General features: G+C 30.3%; 3 protein-coding genes across 3 annotated transcripts; 1 reads left to right on the top strand and 2 right to left on the bottom strand.

Annotated features, from left to right (window-relative positions):
• Positions 1 to 497: 497 nt before the first annotated feature.
• Positions 498 to 1,448, bottom strand: LOC136205975 (mitogen-activated protein kinase kinase kinase 20-like). The gene has a single exon (XM_065996853.1). The coding sequence runs from the start codon at positions 1,446 to 1,448 to the stop codon at positions 498 to 500; it is 951 nt and encodes a 316-aa protein (XP_065852925.1).
• A 4,850-nt stretch (positions 1,449 to 6,298) lies between these two features.
• On the bottom strand, positions 6,299 to 7,261 carry LOC136205973 (mitogen-activated protein kinase kinase kinase 20-like). Its single transcript, XM_065996852.1, has one exon. It carries the CDS (start codon positions 7,259 to 7,261, stop codon positions 6,299 to 6,301), a length of 963 nt encoding a protein of 320 aa, XP_065852924.1.
• A 6,198-nt stretch (positions 7,262 to 13,459) lies between these two features.
• LOC136205970 (polyubiquitin-like) lies at positions 13,460 to 25,520 on the top strand. The gene is made up of 2 exons (XM_065996848.1): positions 13,460 to 14,062; positions 25,341 to 25,520. The coding sequence occupies exons 1-2, from the start codon at positions 13,460 to 13,462 to the stop codon at positions 25,518 to 25,520; spliced, it is 783 nt and encodes a 260-aa protein (XP_065852920.1).
• Positions 25,521 to 26,739: the final 1,219 nt, after the last annotated feature.

The following is a 26,739-nucleotide window of genomic DNA, read 5'->3' as shown; positions in this document are numbered from 1 at the left end:
AGAATTGCTTTTACTGCCTATGTTTACCATATATGGTTAGCTAGGAACAAATGCTATTTTCAAAGGGATTGTTTTCATTATAACAATGTTGTAGGGAGCACCGTTTTCTATGTTAGATTAAGGGGTATTGCTTTGAAGAATAGGAATAAATACTCCTAGATACTTGGTAGCTTTGCTACTAGTTTTTAGCTCTGTCTTCTATTGTGTAATTCTGGTTATTGTTCTATAAATTTTCTTTTAATGATAAAAAAAATATTTTTGCATTATTTTTTTATATTTTTTCTCTTCAAATTACATCTAATAACTATTGATTTTATTTTCATTTGAAATTTCATTACATTGTAAACATGATCTATCTATCTATCAATCCTTTTAAGAAAAATAGCATTATTTATTTAATTTCAAAAATATTTGCATTTGCATTCCTCAATGGAGTTCCTTTAAAAACAAAATGATGAATTAAATTATTTTCAATAAAAACACATATCTTATTTCTATTACTCCTCGTTTTGGAAATTCACCTTTTCTTCATTCGAATTTTCTCCAATTTCATCATCGTATACGAAAGGATGAATCAATAGCAATCCAGCAGTGAACCTCAACGTAGGGTTTCTCACAAAACACCGTTTCAGAAAATCTTTGGCTTCCTCTGAAATTTGTGGAGGAATCTTAGGCAATTCATAATGGTTACTAATCTTTTCAAAAATTTCATCATTTTTCATGTCTCGTTTTGGATTCCAAACCTTTTTCCCAGTTAACATCTCCAAAACAATGCACCCAAGCGCCCAAATATCACATGGATACTCTTGAATCCCATCAATTACAGTCTCTGGCACTATATATAAAGGAGTCCCTCCTAAATTAGTCTTTTTAGTCTTCACAAATCTTTTGGCCAATCCAAAATCCCCAATTTTAGGGACAAAGTTTTCCCAATTTTCATAATATACAAGCAACACATTAGCAGGCTTCAAATCACAATGCACATATCCATTGCTATGGATATAATCAATTCCTTTAAGAATGCATCTTGTATAGCTCCTCACATCTGATTCAGGCAATCCACGACCCCCCGATTGCTTAATAAGAGAAGCTAGGGTTCCTTCAGAAGCATATTCAAGTATTAAATTGTAAATCATCTTACCGTTCTTAGTTGTAGTAGTTTCTTCACCATAACAATCGATGATATAAGGACAACAACGAAGATCGTCGAGTACTTGTTTCTCCTTCTGAAGTGAACTTGATGCAGAAATCTCGGCTGATTTGATCGCCATTAACTCTGGAAAAACTTCGTTTCTTAAATTTGGGTTTTTCAACTCCGCTATATAAACAGACCCGAACCCTCCTTTTCCAATCAATGACCCTCTGTGCCACTCTACTCCATGATTATACAAGCCCGAGTCTGCTTCTTCTACTCCATTTGATTGCTCATAATGGAACTTCCTCTCCATGGCTTGTATGTTTTGGCCTGAATGGAAACTAAAATGAAAGTTCAACAAAGAAAAAGGAAGGCGAGCAAAGGGTTTTATGCTTAAACATGAGCGCTTAATTTCACTGTTGCCTTACTCGGTTTCAAAATGGAACCGCGTTTTTGTTTCTATATTCTCATAATTATTATGCTTAATATATCAGAAACTCTCTGAATTTGATTCGAAAAGTAGACTAATTCCCTAAATTTAGGGACTGTCTCGTTAGCTCTCCAGACTTACTTAAATATAAAATGATACACTAAAATTATGTCCACTAAACAAGAAATAATACCAAATTTTATTCCTATGCATTAGTGTGTGCCTACTATAACAATTCCAAATCATACCTTAACTTCCATATTTAAGAGTTATATAAATATTGCTTTCCTTTTCTATTTTTATTATAATTATATGCAATTGATTCTCAAATTCATTTTGGAAATAATAGATGACTAAAATCATGGCTTGATAGATGGCTATTAATTAGGGATGGCAACGGGTAGGGTACCCGCGGGTAGTGCCAATCCCAAACTCTTACCCTTTTATTTTTTAATTATCCGTACCCTTCCCATTACCCTAACGGGTATGTGTTTTGCATCCCATATCCGTCCCATTTAATTCATGGGTACCCGTGGGTATCCTTACCCGTTAAGAATCAATAAATAAAACAAAAAATATTACAAATTTATCAAAGTATAAATTTAATAAATCATCCATCTAAAAATTAAACAAATTAAATCTTAATCAATAAAAATAAAGTAGCTTAGTGGTATCACTTAACAGTCCAAGAACAAAAGATTGGTGTTTAAATCTCACATCTTACATCTAAAACACAATAATATTTTTTTAATATATAAAAGAGTTATGACGGGTAACGGGTATCGGGTACCCTGGGGGTACTCCCATACCCGTCCCATTACCCTAACGGGTAATGGTTTTGATCCCATACCCGTCTCATACCCTTTTATATAAGGTACGGGTAGTCCCATTAAGGTCGGGTACCCGCGGGTAGAGTACCCGTTGCCATCCCTACTATTAATCAAAAAATTATCTAATTTATTAACAAACCGATCTAATTATCTAATTGAATTTAACAAATCAAATCATTAAGTCATGGCTTTATAGATGACTATTAATATAAATTGATCTCATTTATATTGTTGTTATAGGTTTTCATATTTATATTTTTTTTTGGCTTAATACGTGATTTGCTCCCTGAACTTATCTAAAAAGCTTGATTGGCCCCTGAACTTTCAAAGTGTCTCGATAGCTCCCTCAATTTGCATAAAATGTTCAGCTAGTCCCCTGAACTTGCGCAAAATATAATTATTTGATCACTCGGTTGCAAAAAAGTTAGTTAAATACGGAAGATGTATTCCACGCATCTTAGAATTTCATTACATAATTCAAAAATAAATTAAAAAGAAAGTTATTACTTGCTCAACTATAAAATTTATCTTCTCTAATATTAGAATCTCATACATCGAAGACGCTTACAATACATCTTCTGCATTTAACTTACTTTTTTTTTTGCAACCGAGTGATCAATTGATTACATTTTGCACAAGTTCAGGGGCCTAATTGAACATTTTATGCAAGTTGAAGGTGCTATCGGGATACTTTGAAAGTTCAGAAGGCCAATCAAGCTTTTTGGACAAGTTCAGGGGGCAAATGATGTATTAAGCCTTTTTTTTCTTAATATGTTGGTCTGTTTTTCTTGCACTACAAAAAAAAAAAGCTTCTAATAATAGGAGAAATTGTTATTAAGAGTAGGCTGGATGCGGATCAGTTGTGTTCACATGGACCCTGATGACCACGTAAATTTGGTCATTCACCGTTAGATCTAGGCGGATTAAAATTCTAAGGTGGAGATTCAAAACATCCTAAGGCTTATATTTAATCCGCCGAGATCTAACGGTGAATGACTAAATTTACGTGGTCATCGGGGTCCATGTGAGCGCAACTAGGATGCGGATTCAGGAGAAACTGGATTGGGCCGAATATCCGAGTAAAAAGATCTAAAATTGGACCAAATTGTTGACTTTTTCGAAAGAACTGGACCAAACTGGATTATTGACTAACTGGATCCAAATTATCCAGAATTGGACCGATAACCGAATTGGATTGGATTGGACCGAACTGGACTGAAAGAACTGAAGATTTATCATATAAAATATATTTTTTATATATGAAGTTTTATTTTTCCTCTGTACAATTTTATAATTTAATTTAAATAATACTCATATAATCAGTGTTGTAAAAATCGGTCAAGTCGGCGACTAGTCGGCCGATATATTAGTGATATTTACAACATCAATCCGATTTTGTATAAATGGTCGGCATAAGTCGGAAACCCGATTTTATTCCGCATGGACGGTTCAAATCGGGTTAAATCAGACAAGTCGTGTTAGGCGGAAAAAATCGGTTGAAATGGGTTAGGCCGGTTGAAATCGGCTCAATTTATAAATTACGATTAGTAACAAATAATACAAGTAATTAGTATTAACTAATAACTATTAAGTATATTATATCACAACAATTAAAATAAAACTAATTTACATACAGACATATATATAGAAAAGAAAAGAAAACTCCCTAAATTTTTGCCCTAAATTTATCGTAGCCACTGCAACAACTCTGCTCCTTCCTTCTTATGTTCTTCATCGAGTCTTCCTCTCGTAATGCCAGCCACTTCATCTGTTCTTCATCGAGTCTTCCTCTCGTAATGCCAGCCACTTCATCTGTTCTTCATCTCCCTCCTTCATCGTCTTCTTCCTTCTCTCTAACAATGAGTCATTAGCGTAAGGTATGTGCCCATTGAGAAAAGCTTCTGAAGGAGAATTCAGATCTTTACCCAGCAATCCGGTCTTGATCTTTGTGAACTCTCTTCCTCTTTACCCGTGTTCTAAAAATCGGCCTAGGCGGGGATTTTTTAGAACACTAACATCAATCGGTTGACCGATTTATGACCGTCTAGATGGTCCCATGCGGTCCTAGACGGCCCCAAGCGGCTTTCAGACGATCCTTTTAAAAAAATTGGCCCTTAAATTTTATGACATTTTTTTAATTCTAAAAAAATTAAAAAAAATAAAAAACTAAAAAAAAATCTTAAACTATCAAATATATTTTTTTAAGAATATTAATTTTATTTTATTTTGATACATTTTATTATTAATGTTATTTTATTTAAATATAACTACTCAACTAACGAGTATTCTAAATTACACATTTCGTTCGATTTTTTATATAACTAAATTTATTTCCTTTCATCTTAACTTAAAAAGCGTTTTTAGGAATTGATATACATTATCAATTCATTATATGTCAAAATAAAAAAAATAAAAAGGTATTTCCTTTTATTTTTTCCGGTACTAACGATTTTTATGGATAAATTACATACATGACCACTGAACTTTATCCATTTAATATTATGGTCATTGAATTTCAATTCTTAAAAGTATCGCCACTGAATTTTACATTTTTTAATACCGGTGGCCACTCAATGCCTCAAAACGACCCTTGACGGCCTAAAAATAAAAAATCCAAAGCGTAATGATATTCTAAGGAACTTTAATTCTTGAAAATTTTCGTTTTGAGGTCATTTATGTGTTATTTTGTTAGGAGAGAAAGAGAATTTGTAGAGAGAGAAAGCTCCAAAAAATGTGATTTTGAAAAATAAAAATGTGGTTTCATGGTAAATGTTGTTCTGAACAATTTTAATTCTTGAATATTTTCATTTTGAAATCGTTAACGGTTAGTTTGAGAAGTTAGTTAAAATTGAATTGCCACCAGTGTAAAAAAGTGTAAAGTTCAGTGATCACATTAATAATTGAAATTCAGTTGCCACAATGTTAAAATGTGTAAAATTAAGTGGCCATGGGTGTAATTTACCTCGATTTTTATATAGTCTCCCCTTTTAATTGATGTATTGATTTTCTTACGACCATATTTATTTTCCCTTATATGAGTTTGGTGTGATTACTCAATTTACAAAAAAAAAAAAAAAAAAAAAACCCGAAGCAAAAAGAAAATTTATTGAAAATTTAAATTGCTATAGTGGTTAAAAAGAATAATTTATTTTTTTATGTATTCTAATTAGTTTTTGAGAATTTTAAATAATATTTTTATATATTAACATATGTACATTATTTGTGATATTTTTTTCTCTTCAATTACATCTAATAATTATTTAAAGGAATAATCATTATTGATTTTCTTTTAATAAGATTGAGAGAGGAAATAGCAAGATACTCATAAGTTTGGCATCATTTATTTAAGGTAAATTTCAAAAAAATTTATGTATTTTCATGTTTTGTCAAACTGATAAACGAAAACCTCAGTCATTGTTTGGATAATTTTTTTTACACATACTAGTTTGATAAATGTGAAAGCATAGAGTTTTTTTTTAATTTACCTTTTATTTAATTGTAAAAATATTTGCATTTGTGTGCATAAATGAGGTTTGTTTAAAAACAAAATGATAAATTAAATTATTCAATAACACATTTATTTTCACTATTTACTTTTACTCTATCAAGTTGGTTTTGTTCTTTATGACTGAAAAAAAAACTGAACTGAATTCTATTGAAATTCAATATAATCCTTTAAAAATAGCAATAATTAAAATAAAATTTTGATAAAATTAATAATGGTTCTAATAATAGTGATAATAATAATAATGAAAAAATAATTATAAAAATAATTATAAGTATAATAAGTAATGATAAATTATTAAACTAAACTGATTATTAAATTGAACTGATTGATAGTGAAATTAAGCAACAAAGAACATGACCTATTATTCTTGCTTTTTATCTACCTTACAATTGTCATCAACATTTTCCAAGGATGAGCAAGAATTTAACCCTTTCTTCATCCGAATTTTCTCTAATTTCATCATCATATACAAAAGGATGAATCAATAGCAACCCAGCACTGAACCTCAACATAGGGTTTCTCACAAAACACCCTTTCAGGAAATCTTTGGCTTCCTCTGAAATTTGTGGAGGAATATTAGGAAATTGGTAAAGGTAACTAATCTTTGCAAAAATTTCATCAATTTCCATACCTATCCAAACCTTTTTCCCAGTTAACATCTCTAAAACAATGCACCCAAGCGCCCAAATATCACATGGATACTCTTGAATCTCATCGATTATAGTCTCTGGAGCCATATAGCGAAGAGTCCCTTCTAAACTAGAATAAAATTCCATTTGTTTACTCTTAACCAGTCTCTTAGCTAACCCAAAATCCCCAATTTTAGGGACAAAAGTTTCCCAATTTTCATCGGATACAAGCAACACATTAGCAGGATTCAAATCACAATGCACATATCCACGACTATGGATATAATCAATTCCTTTAAGAATACATCTTGTATATCTCCTCACATCTGATTCATGCAATCCACAACCCCCTGATTGCTTAATAAGAGAATCGAGGGTTCCTTCAGAAGCATATTCGAGTAATAAATTGTAAATCATCTTACCTTTCTTAGTTGTAGTAGTTTCTTCACCATAGCAATCGATGATATAAGGACAACCACGAAGATCGTCGAGTACTCGTTTCTCCTTTTTAAGTGAACTTGATGCAGAAACCTTGGCTGATTTGATCGTCATTAACTCTGGAAAAGCTTCGTTTCTTGAATTTGGGTTTTTCAACTCCGCTATATAAACAGACCCGTACCCTCCTTTTCCAATCAGTGACCCTCTATGCCACTCTACTCCATGATTATACAAGTCTGAGTCTGCTTCTTCTACTCCATTTGATTGCTCGAAATGGAACTTCCTCTTCATGGCTTGCAAGTTCTAGTCTGAATGGAAACTAAAATGAAAGTTCAGCAAAGAAAAAGGAGTGCGAGCAAAGGGTTTTAGGCTTAAACATGAGCACAAGTTTAGATCATTTTAGTGTTGCCTTACTCGGAACCGCGTTTTTCTTTCTATATTCTCATAAATATCAATTAGATTTTTACTCTTAAATAGTATGCTTAATATATTAGAAACTCCTTGAATTTGATTCGAAAAGTAGATTGACTCTCTAAATTTAGGGACTCTCACGTTAGCTTTCTAAACTTCCTTAAATATAAGATGGTAAACTAAAATTATGCCACTAAACTAGAAATATTACCAAAATTTATTCCTATGCTTTAGTGTGTACCTACTATAATAATTCCAAATCCTACCTTAACTTTCCATTTTTAACCGTTATATAAATATTGTTTTCCTTTTCTATTTTTATAATTATATGCAATTGATTCTCAAATTCATTTTGGAAATAACATAGGACTAAAATCATGGCTTGATAGATGAAGACATTAATAAAAAAAAAAATTATCTAATAAAATTGAGAACATCTTCAAGTGACTTTTAGTGTACTGGATCTTAGTGATTTAAGAGTGACTAGGATATTTTATCTCCAACAACACGCCTTATATTTACTCCTTATTTATTGGGGTTAAGATGCAATTACCCCTAACATTTTGGGTCAGGAGCAATTTTACCCCTAACGTCTAAAATGGTACAATTTTACCCTTAACGTTGAAAGCCAATAGCAATTTTACCCCTAACGTTGATAAATTGGATCAATTTCGGACATATTATAAAACGCATATTTTTGCTCATTATTCTGCCCCAATTGCATAACAATCCGTTCTTGCATAACAATCCGTTCTAAAAAAAGATTTCACGTTTTTTATAATTTAATAATAGAATTGGTGATTAATATTTATAAATTCGGTGAATTTTTTGAATTTATTTTTTGTCTAATTCGTACAAAAAGGCATTATATTTTTTAATTTTTTTTCACATCCCAACATATGTTTGTGATTTGTTACTGATAAAATGACGCACATGTGAAGTGTAGATGACAAGATTCATGACTAAGAAGACAGTTTGATGAATTATTTCTCAAATTGACCCAATTTATCAACATTAGGGGTAAAATTGCTCTTTACTTCCAACATTAGATGTATTTTTGCACAATTTTAGACGTTAGGGGTAAATTTGCTCTTGACCCAAAACTTTAGGGGTATTTTTGCACTTTAACCCTATTTATTACTTTATCATTAAAATTATTAATTGTTATTATATTTACCAATAGTGTGAGGAGAGAGACTCCTCAATAATAAATTATTAATAAAAAAATAAATTAAGAGACACTAAGAGGTGGAGAGAGGCTCTCTAATAATAGAGAGAATGGAGAGGCTCTTATTGATTTGAGGAGCCACTAAGAGACTATTGGAGCTGATTTTTCATTCTTCCTTCTCAAATTTTAACTTAAGAGTCAACTTAAAAGACTGTTGGAGATGCTCTAACAAAATACTAAAATCAAGGCTTGATGGATAATAGGTTATTCGATAGATAATTGTTTTGGAACATAATTTATTAATAAATGAATTATTCATTATTAAGCTATTTGATTTATCTGACATAGTAAATTTAACTATATAAAAACATTTATCTTTTATCACAACTAAGTAAGTTAAATAAAATTAATCCCCAGTTTATAAAAGTAATTGTTACGATATTTTTGGAATATCCCGATTTTAACATTGGCTTTTGCGAGTGATTGTACGGGTGTGCCAGTGAAGTTATTAATTCCAAATTAATTTTTAATATAAATTATGCATCAAACTTGACTTCTAACAATTAAACGATTCTGCGAAAGATGCAAGGATTGATAACAATCCTTCTTGGAGAAGTGATGAAATGATCAACAAATTCTTTTGACATTTGTTTAAAGGATCTGATGGAGCCAGGCAACAACTTGTCATACTAATACACAGTTAATGAAAGAGCATTTCAAGATGGAAGCAAATACAACCAATGAAATCACAGACTCAGTAACCGGGGAAGTTCTCAAGGCAAGTCTTTCAAAGTTGTCGAAATAATCGGCACATGAGGGCATTAGTTGCTGTCATAGTCTGAAGAGCCTTAAGAATTTTTTTCACGTAAAGAGTAGGGTGAATGATACCATTATAGTCTTTGAGAAATGGATATTTCCTCTTGGCATAGGTTGAATCATGATTTCTGCGCTAAGAGGAGTATCCATATCAGTAATCTCTGACATCCTTGACTCTAACAATCCGTCCTTTATGGCATGATGCAACTATTTCTTTATGAGATTGAACACTTCTTCCTTCAATGAACTTGCCTCATCCACATTCGGTCTGGGTTTTGGCCTTTAGTTTCTTCAATTTGGAGATTTAGAAACCTCTGGTCTCATTCGGTTTGCTTCATAACGATGAATCAAGAATTTGGGGGAATCATGACAAACACCTCTATGTCATTTTGAAGATCTGGAACTTTCAGGCTTTGGAATCTGCTTAAAAGGTGAAGGTGACCGATAACGTCTTTGGTATGAAGGATTGTCATGCTTTTGCTTTATCATCCACGGATCACTTCTGGTTGAGATTCCTCTAAGATTTCTCTCTTCTTCGGACAAGTTCGGACGTCATGGTATCCCATAGAGCAAGTCGTGGATCCATGCCTATCTCCATACCTGCCAGCCTCTCTTGCCTCCCTAATCTCAATTCACGTGACTTCCATCTGGGTTGCATGCTCCGCTCTGAGAATGTGCATGGACTCCTAGACTGATCCAATATTGTATATCAATTTTTTAAGACCATCCATGAAGTGACGTTGTTCATGGTTTAAGGATCCCAGACAAGCATCAATTCTTTGATGTAGAGCCAGAGAAATGTGCAACTGTTCCAGTGGATTGTTGCTGGCATCAACCAGGCCACAATTAGATGCAGCCAAAGTTCTTGGAATGTCAATAGTTTGCTGGAGAACTGGCTGAACCACAAAGCTATGTAGATGAGCCATTTGCACGTAAATTGTTCATGTTCATCGTACCAATTGATGTCTTCAATTATGAACAATTCTTTTTGATCTATCTGTCGGCCACCTGAACCAACCGAAAACAGTTAGGGAAGGGTCGGAATCTAGCGTCCCCTGTCCTATGCTTAAGTCAGTAAGATACTTAGGAGTAAGTATGAAATTAAAAGAAATTAGTGAGAGAATGTGAAAATAGTAAAACGTACATGGAGCTCTGTTTCCAGTGCTTTTTATAGATGATTACATACTTAAAGTGTAATGTATTTTACACGTGTCAGCTCTTGATTGAGTTTGGTACTGCGCATTTCCACGTGTAGACTTATGGTTGGCTTCAAACTTCTTTTCCTTTATATCATTCCATAATATACGACGTGATCTAGGGAACATAAGTGTATTTTGAAGTCCGAAGCACCCATTGGTCACGTGTTAAGCTGAATCACTTTCTGCTAAAGCTTCTATTTAGCTGTACATCCCAATTCTTTTATCTTGCTTTGATATGGGCCCTTAGTTCAGGCTCACATATTAGATTCGGTCGGGCGTTTGTCTAGGCCCAATCATTTTTATCCTATATCACTTAGTAATATTATTAAAGTTGGACATTTTTTTTCTTCAATCACTTTCCTCTACCTAAATCTTTTATTTCGCTATTTCTTCAGATAATCCAAATCACTTCAAGTCATCAATTTTACTGGAAAAAAAATGATTGAGAAAATACAATGAGTTTTATCTTGATTATTATTTTAAAATATCGCTTTACCGTGCATTATTTTTGTATTACAAATAAATTACATAAGAGAATATAAATTGGAAAATAAACTCTTCCACCACATTATTAACTCAATAGTTATACTAAAAATATTTATTCGACTTTAACAGTGTCATTAAAACATCTTTTTTTTTGTGACATAAAAAAACATAAATATCATTTTGTCACAAAAAAAAAAAATTCCATAGTTGCCAAAGTGTCAAAGTACGAAATCACGAGTATCTTTTTGAAATTTTTTCAAAATAAAATATTAAAATACAAAAAGGTCAAATCCTACTAAAAATGAAAACTTCCGATCATGGTTCTCAAAACTGTTAGCAATATCAATTCGTAAAGAAATGACAACATGAACGAAATAATAATTTTATAAAATTAAAGTGTAGAAATAATAAAAAAATTACAATAAATTGGATATAAGAACACTTCAAATAGATTGAATGAATAGAAGAAGAAGATTTCGAGACCTAATGAAATTAGTCTCCTTAAGACAGATTTTACCGCAATTGGCAATCGTCTCCCAAGATACAATAAAAGCATAAACCGAACTCTAATCGTGCATATCAAATTATCGTCAGCAAGAATGAAAAACAAACATAAGAAGAAAGATAGGAAAACGAAAATGCAGAGACCAAATAGAATTTCTGCAGTCCGATGTTTTCTATGTTTTCGGACTGAGGGGGAAAGTCAAAATATAGGCAGAGAAGGGAGACTATAGAAAATATTTTATTTCATTGACTTTAGAATTAATTATTTACTTAATGAGGAATTAATTCCATGAATTAATTTTTATTAATGAGACTTAAATTCCAATTGTAACCACTAAAACGTTTCATTTAACTTTCAATGTATAGGTTGGTAGTTTTAGAAGATTAGAGACCTAATTAACTCGTAAGATATGGGCTAGCAAAAAAAAAATTTATAACGGGTTAGCAAAATAATGAAACTTTAAGTCGATACTCAAATAAGAAAAAAAAAATCAAATCCTACGAGAAATTGAAGACATGATTTGAAAATGCATATAAATCCTATAATTTACAAATTGGATATAGTGAAGAAACTTCCAAGTTTAAAAAAAATAAGAGAGTTTCAATATTAATTTTTTTTTTATGTTACAATTACTTAGAATTAGCAAGGCACGTAACTATAAATAAGTGTCCAACCCGTTTATAGGCTGAGATATCAAACATTGTTATCTATACAATTCTTCAACAACTCTCTTATCTCTTTCAGGGTTAGTCTCTTTTTCTCTTCAATTTTCAGTTTCATCAAATAACTCATTGGATTCGTAGATCGATCAGATGTTCTATTTGCTATGGAGGGAAATTATACCTTAATCCTAACTAGTTATTGGATAATTACAAGAGATCCTTTGAGATTTTGTTGTACGGTATTAGGTTTTGGAATGCTTACTAGACCACGATGATGGTTCACGTAATGCTTTTTTATATATAATTTTTTATTTATTTAAGGAGTTCATGTGTGTGATGTGAATTGTGTGTTTGTAGAGTTTATTGATGCGGTTCTTTTCTAATGTTTTTGTCTGTTATCGAAATACGTTTAGAGATTATTGATTGCTGAAATCCTAGTAGAATCTTGTTGTGGAATATTGTCTAAATCATACTGTGGTTGGTTATTTTCAGAGCATTTTTATTTTTAGCTTGATCTATAATCTATGTTATTGATTTATATTTGAAATTTAGAGAAATTAGTCCGCATATGGTTTTATATTAGGGTAAGGTGCACAAATACCCCCTAACGTTTATAGACAAGAGCAATTTTACCTCTAATGTTTAAAATTGTGCAATTTTACCTCTAATGTTGGCAGCCAAGAGCAACTTTACCCTTAACGTTGGAAAGTTTGGTCAGCTTTAGACACTATTATGAAACGCAGATATTTTGTTCTTTATTATGCACCAATTGCATATCAGTTGGTTTTAAAAAGAATATTTCATATTTTCTGTGATTTAATAATAGAATTGGAGATTAATATTTATAAATTCGGTGAAATTTTTTGATTTTTTTTTGTCCAACTCGTACAATAGACATTATATGTATATTTTAAATTCACATCTAATCATATATGATCGGTTACTAATGAGTGATAAAATGACTCCTATGTGAAGTGTAGATGATAAAATTCATGACCGAGAAGACTGTTTGATGAATTATTTCTCAAATTGACCCAACTTGACAACGTTAGGGGTAAAATTGCTCTTGACTGCTAACATTAAGAGTAAAATTATACCATTTTATACGTTATGAGTAAAATTACTCTTGACTGTAAACGTTAAGAGTATTTTTGTATATTATCCCTTTATATTAGGTTGTAGAAGTGAAATTTACATAATTTATAATAATTCTTGTACGTGTTATTGTATATTTAATCTCAGATGCAAATCTTTGTGAAAACTCTTACCGGAAAGATCATCACTCTAGAGGTGGAAAGCTCAGACACCATTGATAATGTAAAAGCTAAAATCCGAGACAAGAAAGGGATCCCCCTAAACATGCAGAGGTTCATTTTTGCAGAAGAAGAGCTTGAAGATGATCACACGCTTGTTGACTATAACATTCAGAATGAGTCTATACTCCACCATATTATTCGTCCTAGAGGTCGTATGCATATTTTTTTGGTTGCCCTACGTGGCTACAGAATTACCTTAGAAGTTGATAAGTCTGACACAATTGATGATTTAAAGGCTAAGATTGAACCCAAGGAACGTATGTCCGCAAACGAGCAGGTGTTGTTGTGTGGTAAGAAGCGTCTTAAAGATGGAAATATGACTTTAGCCGACTACAAGATTAAAGAAGGGACTATCATTCACTTGCATAGTTCTGTGTTGTGTGGAAGTGAATGTTACCCGACAGATTATGATGAGCGAAAATCATCCGAGGATGGAGCCGGACCTTGGCAAAACCCACCCACCGACTCCGAGTGGATGATATTCTACGTTGCACAGAAACTTCTTCTTTTTAGCATTTTCGCGTTTTGTGTATATTTCCATTTTCGTTTCTTTTCTATTTTCATTACCATTTTTTTTTGTTTATTTTTCACAGCTTTTAAATATGTAAAGAACTGCAGATTTATATACGACTAACTATCAACATAATTTTGTCTTAGATCATGATGCTAAATTCGTTGCCAAAAATTATATATTTAGCGATCGACATTTTGATTGATTATTCTATATTTTTTTTCATTGAAATATTATATAATATTAACCAAAAAACCAAAGTGAAACCGGACTGAAAATAAAGTTGACCAAAACCGATGGATTAGTGTATGGTTTTTAATTTTAAAAATAGTGATTAATGGTTACGGTTACGGTTTTAGTATTTCAAAAACCGTGGTTACTGAAACTGACATAACATTAATTAAATATTAAAAAACTATAAAAAAAATTACATTTATAATTTCTTCAATTCATAGAAATGGAATAATAAATAAATAATTTTTGCATAAATTTGAGAATAATAGTATAAGAAAAGAAAATCACATGATAAATAGGTCAAGAAATCAAAGTATTTATGGATAAATTACATCCATAGTCACTAAACTTTACTCATTTAATATTGTGACCACTGAATTTCAGTTCTTAACAGTATGACTATTGAATTACACTTTTTAACACCAATGACCACTAAACTTTAACTAACTCTTCAAAATGACCGATAACGACATCAAAATGAAAATATTCAAGAATTAAAGGTTTTCAGAATGATATTTACCATAAAATCACATTTTTTATTTTCCAAAATCACATTTTTTGGAGTTTTCTCTCTCTAAAAATTCACTATCTCTCCCCTAACCAAATAATACCTAAATGGCCACAAAAAAAAAATTCAAGAATTAAAATTCCTTATAATATCATGAATTTTTTACTATGAGGCCGCTAACTGTCATTTTAAGGCGTTGAGTGACCACCAGTATTAAAAAATGTAAAGTTCAGTGACCATACCATTAAGAATTGAAGTTCAGCGACTATAATATTAAAATGGGTAAAATTCAATAGCTACGAGTGTGATTTACCCCAGTATTTATTAAATGATTCATACAGTGAACTCAGTATGTAATCTGAATAGCTTTTAACATCAGTTTTTTTAGGCCTAAAGCATTGTTTGGCCCGTGACCTATTCAAAATTGTGTCATTTGGCTCCTAACATATTATTTGGTCACATTTAGCCCTTGGCCTATCCAATTTGGTGAAATTTCATCCAATTTGTATGAATATTTAACGGAATCGTTATCTCATTCATAAGTAATGATATTTTGACACTTAAACTTGAAACGTGATATTTCTTAAAAAAAAATGCACGTGATGTGGAAATAAATAATTAGATTAAAAAAATAAAAAAACAAAAAACAAATCCTAAACTAAAATCCATTAAGTTCAAGTGTGAAAATATTGTAAGTTATCAATGAGATAATGATTCGGTTAAATTTGAATCCAAATTGGGTGAAAGTTCACCAATTTTGGATAGATCAAGGGGCCAAATGTGACCAAATAATAGACCAGTGACCAAATCATTTTGGATAGACCAGGGATAGTGCTTTAAGCTTTTTTTTTTTACTATTTTCTCAACTATAGAAATGGGCTGCTTTCCTTTTCAAGTAAACTATAGAAGCTAATATTTAGTTTAACACACGTTGGGCTATCTCTGTCAGGACCGGTCCTAATATTTTAGGGGCCTCAAGAGAAATTAGAAATAATGGGCCCTTAATAAAAAAAATTGTACTAAAAAATCAAAAAAATAGAAATTTGGACCAATTTTAGATCTAAAATGTCATATTATTTGATCAATTTTTATACCTAATGGGTATTATAATTAAATTTATAACAAAAAATAGTATATATTTAATAAAATTAAAATTTTTGGACTCCTTTTAGCCTTAGGACCTAGGCGGCCGCACCCCGGGCCTATGCCCAGGGCCGGCCCTGATCTCTGTCACTTCAGAGTGGTCTTAGGCTTTCATCAAACATTGTTGGGTAATACAATGGGCTCTTGGGTTTGGCGGAAATTACTAGGCTTCCTATATAAATATCATAGTTAACTATAAAATTACGACTAAATCAGATTATGAAACTTAATTCTAAATGAGCAAATTCTACATGCTCATTAAGATGCATGTGATCAAAACTGATATGTTAAAAGAGTATGCTTTTACATTTTAATTTAAAAAAATTGAACTCGAATTTATAAATCTTAAACCGTAAACAACATACCATAAACCTTAATTTATAAACTCTAATTTTTTTTTTTTTTTTGAAGATTATAAACTCTAATTCTTAAAACATATTAAAAATAATGATTTTATTAATTTGATATAATGGAAAATTATGATTTGACATAATTGTAGATTGTTTTTGAAAAGTGTATTTCCATGTAAATTTCTCAAATTACTAATGGTTAGAAATCGAATAAAAAGTTAACCGATCAAAATAATTGATTAACTGGTTAGTGGTTAAATAACTGTAAGGAACTAGTATATGGTTAGTGTTTTAAAAAAACTGGTTAAATTCTGTTTAGGATTTTTGGGATTTATAAAAATAACATGAGCCGCTCTAACACCCCACACATAGTATCTAGCCAAACATATAGTATTAAAAAAATTTTATCCACGCTCTAGCCCTCCAACCTATAAGTCCTGACTCCGCCGCTAATTAAATAGTTAGCCGACCAAATTAAATTTAATAGACTGATTAACCGATCACGTGCATTCCTGCAAAATATTATTATAGCCTCACATGAGTATCCAATTATGCACAATTTGGATATTTTTTATTTTTAGGAATGAAAGCCGGTAAATTACATCAAATGGACATTGAACTTTTATCCATTTTCACGTTATGGTCACTGAACTTCAAAATGTAATATAAAAGTCACTGAACTTTACATTTTGTTTCACCCATAGCCAATAAATTTTAACTAACTTCTCAAAATAACTCTTAACGACCTCAAAATAAAAATATTCAAGAATTAAATTTGTTCAGAATGACATTTATCATAAAAAAAACACGTTATTTATTTTGCCAAATCACCAGTTTTGGAGCTTTCTCTCTCTAAAAATCCACTCTTTTTTCTAACCAAACAACACCTAAATGACCTCAAAACGAAATTTTTCAAGAATTAAAGTTGTTTAGAATATCATTAATTCTTGGAGTTTTTTTTTTTATTTTTGGACCGTCAATAATCATTTTGAGGTATTGATTGAAATTTAGTGGCTATGTGTATAACAAAGTGTAAAATTCAACAGCTTTTATATTATATTTTGAAGTTCAGTGACTATATCGTGAAAATTATAAAAATTCAATGGTCATGAGTGTAATTTACCTCGTAGCAATTTATATGTTAAAAGGCTAAATTACACCCATGGCCACTGAACTTTACCCATTTTCACATTATGGCCACTGAACTTCATTTCTTCCCGGTATGGCCACTGAACTTTACACTTTTTAACACCGGTGGTCACTCAACGCCTCAAAACCACCGTTGACGGCTAAAAATAAAAAATCCAAAGCGTTAATAATATTCTAAGGGACTTTAATTCTTGAAAATTTTCGTTTTGATGTCATTTAGGTGTTGTTTGGTTAGGAGAGAGAAAGTGATTTTTTAGAGAGAGAAAGCTCCAAAAAATGCGATTTTCGAAAATAAAAAATGTGATTTCATGGTAAATGTCATTCTGAACAACTTTAATTCTTGAATATTTTCATTTTGAGGTCGTTAACGGTCATTTTAAGAAGTTAGTTAAAATTCAGTGGCTACCAGTGTTAAAAAGTGTAAAGTTCAGTAGCCATATTGGGAAGAAATAAAGTTCAATGGCCATAATGTGAAAATGGGTAAAGTTCAGTGGCAATGTGTGTAATTTACCCTATGTTAAAAGATACTATTTAACTCATAACACTCAAATTATATTTGTCGAAATGGGTCATGCCCCATTTAAGGAGTAATTAAATGAATTAGAATTGATTCATTTATGAGTTGGATAAAAAATGGGTCGATCCACCTAACTCATATAATAAATGAGTTGAGTCATGAGTTAGTTGGAATGATTCATTAACTCATTTAATAATTTGTGAAAAAATAATACATTCTGAAAAAATAGAAAACTGAAAAAAAAGAATAAAACGTGAAAAATGAATAATAATAAAAACTAGAAAAATAAAAAACGAAAAAACGAAAAAATTAGGATAATTAGTTAGAAATTTAATGTATTTAATAGATTTGTTCGTTGGTTTGGTCGGGCCGGGCTTAGACCAACCTACTTTAGTTTGACACTAAACTACTTTGTCCAAATCCAGCCCAGCCCGTCCAACTATATATTTATATCGGGCTCAGATCGGATTAGATCATCGTAAGAAAGTTGATTCTCAAACACAACCCAACCCGTCCAATTATATATTTATTAAAAAAATTAAAATTAATTTTTTCAATTCAAATTAGTATTAGAATACTTAATATTATAAGGGAATAAGATACCAAAATAGGTTTATGGTTTTTGGGAAGTATCAATTTAGGCTATATGTATGAAATAACATCAATATAGGCTTAACGTTTAAAAAATGTATCAATTTATGCCTCAATAACGGAACGTAACATATCATTCATATTACTTCATTAAGTTCTGTCAATTCTATGTGGAGAGAGATATCAGAACTTAACTGAGTAATATGAATCGCGTGTCACGTTCCGTTATCAATGTCTAAATTGGTACTCTTTTTTTAAATATTAAACTTACATTGGTACTATTTTGCATGTGAAGCCTAAAATTAATACTTTCCAAAAACCATAGACCTATTTTGTTACCTTATCCCTATTATAAAAGTTAGAAATATTCACTTATAATATACTAGTATCTCTTTCTATTAAAAGTTTATTTAAATTTAATAATAAACTTTAGGTAAATTCCATGGCTACTTTGTTGGAAAATAAAGTAACTATACTTTGTTTTGTTTTAGTATCCAATAGTAATTAGATATGTGTTAATATAAATAATGTTAATTAAAATTAATAAAAAAGACAACCTGCTATAACAGGTAATATTTAATTATGAAAATTTTAAAGATTATTAATTAAAAGGTAAATAATATATGAGTTACTATATTTTAATCTAATCACTATTTAGTCATTATATGTTAATAATACACTATTCAATCCTTAATTTTAGCTCAATTCAACAGTTTAGTCCATTATAGAGGGACTAATCTGTTCAATATTTTAAAATTTAAGTGACAAAACTGTTGATCAAAATAAAAAATAAGAACTAAACAATATATTATTAAAATACGAGAACTAAACAATATGTTAGATATTTAATATAGGGATTGATAAAATAAAAGATTTACATAAAACTCTATTTTCACAAGGTTTGTGAATTTTTTTCTCCTGAAATAAAAAAGTTACGTAAATTTAGTCAAACTATACGTAAATTATATCTAAAAATAAAAGATTTACGTAAAGTTCAAAAGTTTTACGTAAAACTCTGATTTGCACAAGGTTTGTGGATTTTTTCTCGTAAAATAACAAGGTTACGTAAATTTAGTTAAACCTTACATAAATTATGTCTAAAAATAAAAGATTTACGTAAAATTCATAGGTTTTACGTAAAACTCTATTTTCACAAGGTTTATGAATTTTTTTCTCCTAAAATAAAAAGGTTACGTAAATTTAGTCAAACTATACGTAAATTCTATCTAAAAATAAAATATTTATGCAAAGTTCAAAGGTTTTACGTAAAACTTTAATTTTCACAATGTTTGTGGATTTTTCTCCTAAAGTAAAAGGGTTATGTAAATTTAGTCAAACCTTACGTAAATTATGTCTAAAAATAAAAGATTTACGTAAAATTCATAGGTTTTACGTAAAACTCTATTTTCACAAGGTTTGTGAGTTTTTTTCTCCTAAAATAAAAAGGTTACGTAAATTTAGTCAAATTATACGTAAATTATATCTAAAAATAAAATATTTACGTAAAGTTCAAAGGTTTTACGTAAAACTCTATTTTTCTCCTAAATAAAAGGGTTACGTAAATTTAGTCAAACCTTACGTAAATTATGTCTAAAAATAAAAGATTTGCATAAAATTCAAGGTTTTACAGAAAACTCTATATCTCACAAGGTTTCTATATTTTATCTCATAAAGTAACAAGGTTATGTAAATTTAGTCCAACTTTACATAAATTATATCTAAAAATAAAATATTTACGTAAAGTTCAAAGGTTTTACGTAAAAATCTATTTTTCACAAGGTTTCTAGATTTTATCTCCTAAAGTAACAAGGTTACATAAATTTAGTCCAACTTTACGTAAATTATGTCTAAAAATAAAAGATTTACGTTAAGTTCAAATGTTTTACGTAAAACTCTATTTTTCACAAGGTTTCTAGATTTTATCTCTGAAATAACAACGTTATGTAAATTTAATCAAACTTTACGTAAATTATATCTAAAAATAAAAAGATTTATATAAAGTTTAAAGGTTTTACGTAAGACCCTATTTTCCACAAAGTTTGTGGATTTTAACTCCTAAAATAACAAGGTTGCGTAAATTTAAACCAATTAAATCAAGTCTAAAAATAAAAGATTTACGTAAAGTTTCAAGGTTTTACATAAAACTATTTTCACAAGGTTTGTTGATTTTTTCTTCTAAAATAACAAGGTTAAATCAATTTAGTCAAACTTTACTTAAATTATGTCTAACAATAAAAGATTTACGTAAAGTTAAAATATCTTACGTAAAATCTATTTTTCATAAGGATTCTGGATTTTATCTCATAAAGTAACAAGATTACGTAAATTTAGCCAAACTTTTACGTAAATTATGTCTAAAAATCAAAGATTTACGTAAAGTTCAAAGGTTTTATGTAAAACTCAATTTTTCACATGGTTTATGAATTTTTTTTCTCCTAAAATAAAAGGGTTATATAAATTTAATCAAACTATACGTAAATTATACCTAAAAATAAAAGATTTACGTAAAATTCAAAGGTTTTACATAAAACTCTAATTTTCACAAGGTTTGTGAATTTTTCTCCTAAAGTAAAAGGGTTACGTAAATTTAGTGAAACCTTACGTAAAATATGTCTAAAAATAAAAGATTTACGTAAAATTCATAGGTTTTACGTAAAACTCTATTTTCACAAGGTTTGTGAGTTTTTTTCTCCTAAAATAAAAAGGCTACGTAAATTTAGTCAAACTATACGTAAATTATATCTAAAAATAAAATATTTACGTAAAGTTCAAAGGTTTTATGTAAAACTCTAATTTTCACAATGTTTGTGGATTTTTCTCCTAAAGAAAAAGGGTTACGTAAATTTAGTCAAACCTTACGTAAATTATGTCTAAAAATAAAAGATTTACGTAAAATTCATAGGTTTTACGTAAAACTTTATTTTCACAAAATATGTCGATTTTACGTAAATTTAGTCCAAGTTTACGTAAATTTAGTCTAAAATTAAATGGTTTACATAAAGTTCAAAGGTTTACGTAAAACTCTAATTTAAAAAAAATCCTGGAGTTTTTCTTCTAAAATAACAAGTTTACGTAAATTTAGTACAATTTTACGTAAATTATTTCTAAAAATAAAGGATTTACATAAAGTTCAAAAGTTTTACGTAAAACTTGTTTTTCATAAAGTTATTGTTTTTGTAAGCTAACAACGTTACCACAATTAAATAACAAGTCAAATAATACTGAAACAATTTATTTTAATTTTCTGATAGGTACGGTAAATTTGATTTTACTTGATAATGTTAGATTTAAAATTGTACTATTATTTCTTCAGGGGTAAATCTATACTTCGTTAAAAATGATCGGAGTTAATTTGCAACTTATCTTTTCTGATTTAAAAAAAGATTCAAACGAAACTAGGTATTTTGTTGAATAGAAAGAGAAAAATTTTCATATAGAATTGTCATTTAGTTAATTTGCAAACAATCTTATAAACATGTTTTCACTAATTCATCAAACCCAGATTTTATTTGATTGATTAAGAAATTGCAAACTTATCATTCATCGCTCACTGCTTTCTACGACCCAAATTCCACCGTTGGTTTGTTACTACTGGCGTTCTCCTTACTGTCGACTGAGGCAAACAGAATCTAAGTTGTTTTGCACGTATGCGATTTGATATCTCTCCATTTTGAGTGAATGAACTTTTCAATCACTCGTTCTTAGGGACGACTGCGGTCCCCATATAACCGTGACATATTTTTGTCCCACAATAAGGGACGATACTTGCCCCTAAAAAATAGTAAGCTAATTATTGATTAAACTAGTAAATTATTTATTTTAAACCAGCAATCTACCGGTTTGTTTTTCAACAGAGAACCAGAACCTTATATATAGGCATAAATCGGACAAAAAAATCAACACGAACTGATTTATTATGTAACAGTAATATTCAATAGAGAATGATTAGTAAAAAAGGAAAAAACAGTACAAGCTCATTGAGCTCATTCTTCCCAAAAAATAGTAAAGTTCAAAGATTTTACGTAAAACTCGATTCTTCATGAAGCTAATGATTGTTTTGTTTTTGTAAAAAATACAATGTTACATAAATTAAGTCAAACTTTACGTAAATTATGTATCAAAATAGAAGATTTACATAAATTTTAAAGATTTTATGTAAAACTCGATTTTTCACGAAGCTAATGATTTTTTTTCTTTGTAAAAATACAAGTATGTAAATTAAGTCCAACTTTATGTAAATTATGTTTAAAAATAGAAGATTTATGTAAAGTTCAAAGTTTTTACGTAAAACTCGATTCTGCACGAAGCTAATGATTGTTTTTTTTTTGTAAAAATACAATGTTACGTAAATTATGTATAAAAATAAAAGATTTATGTAATTCGATTTTTATCGAAGTTAATGATTTTTTTTTTTGTAAAAATAGAATTTAATGTAAATTAGTCCAACTGTACATAAATTATGTCTAAAAATAGAATACTTACGTAAAACTCGTTTTTTCACAATTTTGTTTTTGTAAAAATACAACTTTACTAAAATAAGTCAAGTTTTCACAATTTTTTTTTTGTAAAAACACAAATTTACATAAATTATGTCTAAGAATAGAAGATTTATATAAAGTTTAAAAGTTTTACTTAAAACTCGTTTTTTTTTTTTTGTGAAGGTAATGGTTTTTTTTTTGTAAAAATTACTTTACGTAAAAGTTTAGTACATCATATGCTTCCTGAACTTGTCCAAAGATCTTGATTAGCCCCCTAAACTTTCAAAATGTTCTAATAGCACATTCAACTTGCTTAAAACATTCTGATAGCCCACTCAACTTGCTTAAAATGTAATCGATTAATCAGTGAGTTGTAAAAAAGTAAGTTGCATGCACTTTAGAGTACTGTTACATATTTCTCAAAATAAATTATTAAAAGGAAAATGTTACTTGCTCAACTGTAAAATTTGTCCTCTCTGATATTAGAACCTCGTGGCCAGACCTTGATCGTTTTGCTTTTTTGAGTTGCGTGCATAGACATTCGACATGTAACTTACTTTTTTTTTTTTACAACCAGTGAATAATTGACTATATTTTAAGCAAGTTGAGGGGCTATTCAGATATTTTATGCAAGTTGAGAAGGCTATCCGGAACAATGAAACTTTTTGGACAAGTTCAAGGGACAAATGATGTATTGAGCCGTACGTAAATTAATTCCAACTTTATTTAAATTATGTCTAAAAACATGATTTTTTATGAAAACAACTTTTTGTTTTTTAAGGCATTACACTCATTTGGGTCTCCAAACTAAAGTTTCAAAGTCAATTAAGACCTTAAACTATCAAAATCATCAATTAGGTCCCTGAACTAAGCAAAAAATCATCAATTGAGTCCCTATACTATCCTAAAATAAAAAACCGTGACTATTTGATATAGACTGTAATAATTTCTGTGTTGGTTCAAAATGAGTTTAAGAAAGAGGATTTGAAACTAATGATTTTCGATGAGGACTCAATTGATGATTTTTGTTCAGAATAGAGACTCAATTGATGTTTTTAGTTGGTTTAAGAACTTGATTGATGATTTTGATAGTTAAGGTCCTAATTGACTTTGAAGCCTTAGTTTAAGAAGCCAAATTGGTATTATACTTTTTTTTTTTTTTTAATTAGAAATTTTTGTAAATTAAATTGTAATGAAGAATGGCAATTAGAAAAAAAAGAGTTATAAAATGCTGATTAGATTTTTTTTTTTTTTTTGAGGAGATTAAAGTCGACATAATTCCAAACAGAGAGATAAAAGAGTGCTGTAGTGGGTAGTTAGAATTTTAGAAATCAATTTCTTCTGATCTAACAGGTACATCAAGTAGTGTTCTAACAGGTACATCAAGTAGCCGGTTGACATTAACCACAAAGTAAGCTTACTTTGATTTCTCACAACGTAACAGTAGCCGTCACCGAAACTTTATAACAATTTTTTTTTTCGGAAAATCAAATAACATTTTTTTGAAAAAAAAACTATATAACATATTTATATTAACTGTTATTTTTTTCAAACAGTAACAATTAGCATATAACTGAAAAAAAAACAAAAAACAATTAGTATATAACAAGTTTTAAAAACTAGGTCTAATACATAAATAACTCCTGAACTTGTTCAAATTTTGCAATTGCCCCTTCCAACTTTCAATTGTAACAACTTACCCCTTAAATTTATCCAATTGTAAAATATAACCCCTCAAACTTGTCCAATTATAAAACAGAACCCCAAATTGTTGACACAGACTGCAATTGAAGAAACACGTGAAATACAAAAGATGCAAACGCTCGTGGAATGTGATAATCAAATCTTTGGACCCCAAAAAATCAGTATTTAAGTAACCAAATTCTCAACTCTTCAACTTTTTATTCTTCTTTTTGTTATTTCTATTCGTTTTTTAGTGATTTCTTGATTCAAAGTTTTGGGATATTATGATGATGAAAATGTGTTTACGTAGAGAAATAGCTCCATTGAAAATTTCATGGCGTGATACGAATCCAGGGAAACGTTTTTACAGTTGCTTCAAGTACTTAGATAAAAAAAAAATCCAATTTGGGGTTATGTTTTACAATTGGACAAGTTTGAGGGGTAATACCTTACAATTGGACAAGTTTGAAGGGTAAGTTGTTACAATTGAAAGTTGAGGGGGGCAGTTGCAATATTTGGACAAGTTCAAGGGGTTATTTGCGTATTAGGCCTAAAAACTAAATAGTACTGCTTACCCACAAGAGCCAGATTGGCTCAAAGACGTGTTCCCATCACGACTGAATGCCCTGTATGTGTGGAGCAGGACGAAATGGCTAACCATTTATTTGTTGATTGCAGCTTTGCAGGTGATGTATGGAGGATAGCCGGCGTACCGATCCCTCAACTTGGAGGAAAAACTGTTGCTGATTGGCTATTGTGTGAATTACGCATACCACGTAAAGACAGGCTCATCCGGAAGTGTTATGCTTTAAAGACTATTTGAGATCACCGGAACCAGGTATTATGGCATATGGAATGGTGGCCTGTGGACACCAGTTGGCGACTTGGGTTTGAAGAGTACCGCGAATGGAGGGCGTTTCAGCGTGGAACTAGTGCCAACCCCGCGATTAGGCAACGAGATCACGACATGGAACATTTTGACCCGCCAATCGCAGATCATCGACGTCGGCAGCCTGATCAAGCAGGTCCATCACGACTAATCCCACAAGTATTAACTAGACTCTCCTTTCCTGTTTCTGTTCCCTCTCCGAAATGGAAGCCCCCAGCGTTAGGTTCAATTAAATGTAATATTGACGGGGCGTTGTTCATGGAGGAGGGGTGTTGTGGGATGGGAGCAGTGATCAGGGATGCAATAGGAGCATTTTTATTTTGTAGCAGCAGTTGTGTCACAGGCTCCAGGGAGCCTCGAGTAGTCGAGGCATTAGCATTAAGAACTAGTATGATTTGGTTGATGGCTTTGCATTACACATATGTTGAATTTGAGTCTGATGCGAAAGTAGTTGTGGATGCAATTCTGTCAAGCAAAAGAGACATCTCGGAGTTTGGATCTCTAATTCATGATTTTCGTTTTATTCTAGGATCCAATCCCGATTTTAAATTGTCATTTATTCCTCGTATAGCAAATAGGGATGCTCATTTGGTAGCTAGGCAGACCTATTCCAATGCTAGCGATTTTGTATCTTCCGAAGTGTCGGAATGGTTGTTAAACACTATTATTGAGGATGTGAATCCTATTGATATATAATATTTCCGATTTTTGGGTTCAAAAAAAAAAATAAATAGTACTCAACGATTCCATTTTAAAAATTAAACAGTACTAAACGATGCTTGATGCTTTAAAAAAAAAAAAGGGTAAATTTCAAATAAAACCCTTGTGGTTTGGTTTTACTAATTTTCAGATAAAGGACTGTGATTTACTTGTTTTCAAAGTAATGACTGAGGTTTTCAATTTTAGCAAAATAAGGACTTTTTCGATTGATACTATTAAAATCACCATTGACGACTTCAAAAATGACATATTTTAATAACTACTAATATTCTAAGCAACTTTAATTCTTCAACTTTTTTATTTTGAGACTATTTAGATGATGTTTGGTAAATAGATAGAAAGTTAATATTTAGAGAGAGAAATTCCAAAAAAGATCATTTTCGAAAATCGAAAATGTAGTTCCATAGCAAATATGACATTGAACAACTTTAAT

This window comes from Euphorbia lathyris, chromosome 9, assembly GCF_963576675.1.
Source record: "Euphorbia lathyris chromosome 9, ddEupLath1.1, whole genome shotgun sequence".
Lineage (NCBI taxonomy): Eukaryota > Viridiplantae > Streptophyta > Magnoliopsida > Malpighiales > Euphorbiaceae > Euphorbia > Euphorbia lathyris.
This window is presented reverse-complemented; position numbering and strand designations above follow the sequence as displayed.

Bases quoted from the DNA above. Each gene is read 5' to 3' on its own strand.
- LOC136205970 (XM_065996848.1), top strand. From the start codon at position 13,460: ATGCAAATCTTTGTGAAAACTCTTACCGGAAAGATCATCACTCTAGAG. The intron at 14,063-25,340 runs GTATATTTCCAT...TGTGTGGAGCAG, and splicing joins TTAGCATTTTCGCGTTTTGT to GACGAAATGGCTAACCATTT.
- LOC136205975 (XM_065996853.1), bottom strand. From the start codon at position 1,448: ATGGAGAGGAAGTTCCATTATGAGCAATCAAATGGAGTAGAAGAAGCA.
- LOC136205973 (XM_065996852.1), bottom strand. From the start codon at position 7,261: ATGAAGAGGAAGTTCCATTTCGAGCAATCAAATGGAGTAGAAGAAGCA.